This window comes from Zeus faber (genome assembly GCF_960531495.2).
Source record: "Zeus faber genome assembly, chromosome: 18".
Classification (NCBI taxonomy): Eukaryota; Metazoa; Chordata; class Actinopteri; order Zeiformes; family Zeidae; genus Zeus; species Zeus faber.
The window spans coordinates 3,854,035-3,861,534 of record NC_137210.1 but is presented as its reverse complement, the minus strand read 5'-3'; the positions used below and the strand labels follow the sequence as shown (position 1 = coordinate 3,861,534).

General features: G+C 41.1%; 1 protein-coding gene across 1 annotated transcript in view; it reads left to right on the top strand.

The window, feature by feature from the left end:
* stxbp5l (syntaxin binding protein 5L) overlaps positions 1-7,500 on the top strand; it is a gene marked incomplete at both ends in the record, with an annotated part of 185,613 nt that overhangs the window by 138,804 nt on the left and 39,309 nt on the right. Inside the window, 2 exons of the mRNA XM_080019018.1 lie at positions 2,299-2,450; positions 5,265-5,333. Coding sequence (XP_079875144.1) covers positions 2,299-2,450; positions 5,265-5,333 — 221 coding nt within the window. The remainder of the gene's footprint in view (positions 1-2,298; positions 2,451-5,264; positions 5,334-7,500) is intronic.

The following is a 7,500-nucleotide window of genomic DNA, read 5'->3' as shown; positions in this document are numbered from 1 at the left end:
AGATAGAGAGACAGACAGACAGCTAGATAGAGAGATAGACAGACAGACAGACAGACAGACAGCAAGATAGATAGATAGATAGATAGATAGATAGATAGATAGATAGATAGATAGATAGATAGATAGATAGATAGATAGATAGATAGATAGATAGATAGATAGATAGATAGATAGATAGATAGATAGAGAGACAGACAGACAGCTAGATAGAGAGATAGACAGACAGACAGACAGACAGACAGATAGATAGATAGATAGATAGATAGATAGATAGATAGATAGATAGATAGATAGATAGATAGATAGATAGATAGATAGATAGATAGATAGACATAAAAACAATAGGAGGCACAGTCATCACTGCCACTTTGTCTTCTCTCTATGTATGTGACAAATAAAAATCTTGAGTCTAGGCAGTAATAAAAACAACTAGTAGATACTATACATATTTGATATATACATATATATACGTATTTATATACTTTGTTATTTGTACAGTCGAATATCAAATAAAATAAATGGTATGTTTTTTTTTTTTTGCTTATAAAAACAAGCCTTTAGTTGACGGATCCATTCATGCATTGTATTTTTAGTGAAATATATACGTCATGCTTTGTTGAGACGACACGGCAGTGCATTAACACAAATCTCCCCCTCTCCATTGTAGGGGAGTCTTTTTTTTGACACCAGTAGTTTGTTTTTGTAGTTTGTTAGTTTTTTAAAATTGTAGTTGAGTACAGTTGGAGTATTATGACACACTGCTTCTACTTGAGTGCATGTTTCCAGCGCTCTTTCCACCACTGGAGCCAACGTTGTTGTGTTCAAGGGCCATTATATTTTTTTTGTGAGTTTCTCTGAGTTTCTTGTGAGTTTTTTTTATATAGACCTTGGGTTTCCAGATGATAAGTGGAACGAAGTCATCCGACGGTTTATTCGAATGAATGCAGCAGGTGTGTGCAACAGGTAACAAATGAGATTTTGCAAAACAAACGTATAATATACAAGAGAGAGTTGAGCTGCGCCACCAAGTTTGGAGAAGAGGAAAATCTGGATGCAAAGTGACCTTAGCCTGCCAAATTAACGTCAAAGACTCAAAGACAAGATATTGAAATATGATACATTCCTGAGCGTGGTGAAGGACAGCCAAGTGCCTTTAGCGCACAGCTAATCAATAGAACGTCTAAAGGCCGTTCCTTATGCAATCGAGCTGGAAGCCAGTGTGCTTGGCAGCCCACCCTCCCCCGGCCGCACACACACACACACACACACAGTTCTTTTTGAATAGCACCGCATGGTATAGGGCAGTGGGGTCATTTGACTCAATCCTGTGAAGCCTGCTCACAGCTTGACTTGGGGGTTTGAGTCATTTGCCGTCTTTTCTTTGGTTTGGTGCTTCACCTGTGTATTTGAAAACACACACACACACACACACACACACACACACACACACACACACACACACACACAATGCCGGTACGTGCCCTCGAGGCTGCATTGATTTCTCAAACCTTTTTGGAGGTTTGTGTAAAAACACAGCAAAACTCTCTTTTCCCCGGTCCCTCTGCCTGCCCACCTGTGCGCACACCAGGGGAGCGTCATAACAGAGTGTGTCACGAATCATCACACACAGGTATATCATGATACACGCCGGTACCAATATGAGAGCATTATAATAGACTTTAAATTAAATAACTTTTGATCTCCTCAAAGAGCAATCACAATACATTGATATAGTACTAATATGACAATAGTGCAATATCATTGTGGTGTTAGAGTATTTTAATACAACGTATTGCATCAGAGGTTTTAACAGGAAAGGCCAAACTACAGCTTTCCTAACTGTGTTAGACTGTGCATAGATGTCTTGTTGAGACCATCTGAGGCAAGAACAAGTCAAACCCAAACTTTAAGGTGACAAGTTAAATCGAGTACGATGAATGACTACAGTTGTAGTAGTCCACCGTCATAGTATGATCAAACTTTACTTCACTTTCATGTTTATTTTATTTTTTATTTTTTTATTTACTGCTGCCGCAAGGTTATACTTTGTTGGAGTTTGTTTGTCTGAAACATTGTGTACTTTATAAGACCCATAGTATATCAAAACTAAAAACGTGTGTGTGTGTGTGTGTGTGTGTGTGTGTGTGTGTGTTTTACTTTATTTGTGAGGACCTGTCTTCCAATTGACTATTTATTTGGTTTAGAAGTGCCCTAGGAACATTAGTCATGAGTCCTTACTTTGATACCAGTACAAGAACGTGTGTGTGTGTGTGTGTGTGTGTGTGTGTCTTCCTGCAGCATGGCGTTTGGGAACTGCAATGGCCTGGCAGTGGTGGACTACCTGCAGAAGAGCGTCCTGCTCTGCATGTCCACCCTGGATCTGTACGGCGCCGCAGACCCCTACCAGCGCCTCACCCGCTCGCCGCGCAAGAACCGACAGTCCACCTCGGGTAGGACCGGCATGCGCAAAGCGACACACACACACACACTCACACACACAGCTGATAAACTGACACATAAGCACACGTCTCTACCAACGACAGTAGCCACATGTGGGAAACGCCATTCATCCGTGGTTTCCTGTGTCGACATACCACACCACACGGACGACTCAAATCTATTCCTCTGTTCTCTCTCTCTCTCTCTCTCTCTCTCTCTCTCTCTCTCTCTCTCTCTCTCTTTTGTTCTCTCTCTTTGTTTTGTTTTTTTCGCTCAGTGACCGCTAGTGAGATCCCAACCTCCTTCTCCTGATTTCTCTAAAAGCTCTATTAATATTTATTTGTTTATTTTATTTTATTTTATTTTATTTTATTTTATTTTATTTTATTTTATTTTATTTTATCTTTGATTTGATTAATATGCTCTGGCACTGCGCCTGACCTCTCCTTCTCCTCTCTCCTGATTGTTCTGTCATTACTTTCTCGGACATGTTTTCTCTCCCCCTCTTTTATTCACTCTCTCACGATGGAAAAAACACGACGCAAACACAAACAAACAAGTAGCATCCAAGTGAACCCCGCCCCCGGCCTCCCACCACTACAAACAGGGAATGGCACCGTGGTATGAGATGCATGCGACAGGCTGCGTGTCATTCTACAGTGGCATCGTGATGCATGTTTTTTTTTTTTCTTCGATTTGGGCCCCCCTCCCCCCCGTCCTCCCTCCCAGCCCCCCTCTCGACCTCCGACACCCCTCCCCCATTTCTGTTCTGGGAGTTCGGCCCAAGCACAGCTCTCTGTTCCCTTTGAGGTAGGACCCCTCACCCCTCCTGACGGCAATGGATTCAGGGCTTTTCCAAAATCTGTTCATACAAAACTTAAAGACTTGAAGTCATAAGGACAAAGTAACTGCAACCAGCGCACGCATGATACTAGAATCACTTCCGAAGAGAAGTCGTTATATGAGTCTATGTCAGTGGTCGGCACCGCGTGGCTCTGGAGGACAAAATAAAGCGGAAAATATTTCCAATTTTTTATTTTATTTTGTTTTAATATTTAGAAATTGGAAAATATTGTGTACCAAAACAATACTTGAAAGTGCCGTCAGCACGTCGTGTCTGGTTTAGCGGCCAAGATGATCCGGCTGCTGTCCTTGGTCCTGAAGTTATTGTCAAAATGGTGATTTACAAACTGTTGATGTTAGTATTTTTGTAAATATCCAGGCAGAGGTAAGCTCTGTGTTTTCTGTTTTCCATGGCACTTTATATTGAGTAAATAGCCTAGAAGTCATTTGCACTGACCTGAAGGGATACCTTTGGCAAAACATGAAGTGAAAACGGCCATAGCTTGTTTATCAGTCAGTGCTCAATGTAGACATTATGCTAATGACCTGCAAGGAAGGCCTCAAAATTTGAAGAAATGGCTCTTCTAGAAATGCATTACCAACATTGCTGATCCCGGGTCTATGTCTACTAGTCTATTAGTATATACATCGTCAAATGCATTTTATATAGAACAATTATCAATTATTAAGAATACTGACACACACACTCACGCATGCAGTCGGTCAGCAGTCCACCCCCCACGAAAGAAGAGAGTGGTATGATTAAGGTCTACCCTGAACTCACCTTCAATGTTCAGACGTTCAAATGTTCAAAATTATTAAGGGTGTGATTAAATATATACTTTAAATAGATAGATATATTTCCTCTTCAGATTTTAAAAATTGTATGTACAGCAAAGTTGTGTTTATTATATAACTCCCAGAAGCATACCTGAATTTCAGTGAGGTATTCATGCCACTGTACAAAAAAATAATAAAAAAGCCCAAGGGTGGGAGGAGGGTGACTTTGTACTCTTCCTTTCATTCCCTGTTGCGTAAGAGCTTTTATTGACCGCCGTGGCACCTTGTGCTGTGATTTTTACAATCAATGTGAGGTGAAGACAAACATATATTTTATTCTCGCCGGCTCCAACCGGCTTCATCGCTGCGGACACCTGTTCCGTGCTCATGTCTATCATGATCTATCACGTATGATCGTTTTTTTAAGTGTCCTCATCCCGACAGAAGACGATTTGTCTTTTCGCTGTCTAGAAATTTGTTCCGATTTCTCTGTTGAACTGTTGAACATTTTAGATCCGCTGCTTCACTTTCTTTAGCTCAGGGACAAAACACCTCGGGCTGAAAGTAATTTTGTCGGTAGCCAATTATTATTTCCCTTTTTTTTTTTTAGGGTTAGGCTGGTTAGTTTTGTTTTTCTGTCATTTCTTTACGTTCGTCTATTTCCTGAATATTGATATCCTGTATGCTAATACAACAGAGCAAACTCTTCTCCCAGACCTGTATGTGTGTGTGTGTGTGTGTGTGTGTGTGTGTGTGTGGGGGGGGGGGGGGGGTTCTTCTTCCACCCCAACCCCCCAACTAACTTAACACAGTGGTTGTTGGTTGCTCTGCTTGCCTTTCACCTTCTCCTTTATTTTATTTCCCCACTCTAAGCCTGTTTGTTCTGTTGTTTTTCTCCCCCCCCCTCCCGACACCAACTATCTCTCCTTCCATACCTCCATCCACCTTAACCCCCCTCTGCCCCCACCCATTTAAAACCCGTTCAACACCCTACCCCACCCCCCACCAATCCCTCTCCTTTCCTCCCTTCCACCCCCCCGATCCACCTGCCCCCACCATTCCTTTACCCCCCCCCCCCACCCCCCACCCCCCTCACCACCACACACACACACACACACATCCCCCCCACACATCCTCTTCCCCTTTCTGTTGGTGACTCTATTGGCTGCTGGTTTTGGGGGGCATGTGGGCCTGCCTGACAGACTTTTGCATGCGCGGCCTGTCTAGCTTTTATTCCGATTCAAAGAAAAGGATCCGTACATCCTACCAGAGTAAGTTTTTGTTTTTGCTTTAGGGTGGGGTGTCGGGGTATGGGGTGGGGGGATGAGGTCAGGAGGTAAATGGGGAGGTTCATCGGTAGGGCTGGGCGATAAATTGATCATTACCTCTTGCCACGGTACTGTATTGGATTGTTTTTTTCTTCTGATATTGTTCTACATTTACATTTAGTTCAATGTGATTCTTCAAACTCCAAGTGAAATTAAAAGGCATTTTTGTTCAAATTATTAATATACTGTTCTGTTTATGGTCTCAGCTGTCTAATAATAATAATTAATAACCTTTATTTGTATAGTGCTTTACAATAAAGGAGGGCAATCAAATAGCAACAATAAAAGCAGAGCAAACAAGCAAAATGCATTTAATATAAATGCAAAGATAAATATAATTAAAATAAAGACAAAGTACAATGTTAAAAGAATGAAATAGTAATTAGTAATTTAAAGATCATTCTCTGAGGATCAATATCATTCATAGAATGATATTGATCCTCAGAGAATGATTTCTCTTGAATTATTGGTCTTGAATTACTTAATTCTCAAGAAATTCATTGTCAGTAATTTGGGTCAAAATCTGCATTGCAAACAAGGACAGATTTCCATTTCTTTCATCTTTCTGCAATGATAGCGTGTATTTTGGTGCTGACTGACACTTTCGGTACTGATGACCTTATTGGTCAAATATCAACCATTCCGAATCCGATTTCCGCGTTTCAGCAACTTGGAGTTGAAAGGTGTAATGGGGTTGAGAGTTCACCATGCAAGTGCTAGATTTCTAGGCTTGATGGATAATAAAAAAATTAGAAAATAGGGACCTAGCCTCAGCAATGAGCAGTACACAAGGGGAATATAGTTCACACTGTATCTCCATAGCCCCGCCTGCCCACCTGTCACTCAAACTCAGTGACAGCGAACGGTTGGAACACCCTCTTTAGCAGCTCAAGCTTAGATCGTATATTCACATAAAATACCTATCCTATTAGAAATATAATTTTGATTCATATCATTTGTATGGAAAGTGTTGAAATGCTTAATTTCACTTGGACTTATAACATATATAAGACAGATATCATGGGATAATGTATCTGATATTGATAGTGTAAAACATTGTTGGCATATTGTGTAATTCCCACTGATTATACAGTGATAATAAATTCTTCCATATCGCCTAGCCCTACCTCGAGGCTAGGTTTGCCTGAGATTTGATGGATTGGGGGAAATGTGGGAGAAGGGCGGGAAAGAAGACGGACTGGCGAGATGATTGGAAGTTTATCATCAAGTGTAAAATAATTCTTCTCGCGATTAATAAACAGCACTGAGCAATGACCTGGACTTGGTCGTTGCATAAATATATAGAAAAGAAATTGCATTGGACTCTTCCAAGTCAAATAAACTCCATTCCAGTCATGTCTGGTGGTTCGTCCTCCAGCAGAAAAAAAGTGGTACTTTTAAAGAAAAGGCATTAGCTCCTATTGGATATCCCACATTAAGTCCCATTCAGCAATTGTGTCTCACCAAACCATAACGAGTGTGTTTTTCCAATGCTTGATTCGAACAAAAGTTTAAAAAAACAAAAACGACCCCTTCAAGTTCTGTTGTTAAGACGTTGTTAATGATTTTGAGAACATCCATGTTAATAAATTCCGGAACAGTGGAACAGATTAGGCAAAAAAATAAAAAATAAAAAAGATTTGTGTAATGAAAACCCTCTGGACTGTGGAAAAACGGTGAGATTATTAATGAAGCCATACCGACGTCTCCTCAAACGCAGGAAAAAGGCACTTGTTGTTGTGTTTGCTTTGTCTGTCGTTGATTGCGAGCGCGCCAAAGAGCTTTGTGAGTGTGAGTTCTCGTTTTTGCTCTTGCGCTCGCTCCACCTGATCCGAGATCGCTTTTCGATCTCACTGGGATCAGCTTTGTATTGGTTTGATACCCGTTTTGACTGTGTCGTACCGCAAATGCCTTTTGGCACGAGGCTTGCACTGCCTAGAAAGGTTCAGGTTGATGTGCGGATACCTTCGAGAAGGTAGGTCAAAAGTAAACGAGAGCAGTGCAGGCCTTATCACCGTTGGGTGATCTTTCTTTCAGCCATGTTCACCCTGGAGATAAGAAATGGATGCCATCAAGTTTGTTTAGGGTGCAAAAAGGGCAAAATAACCAA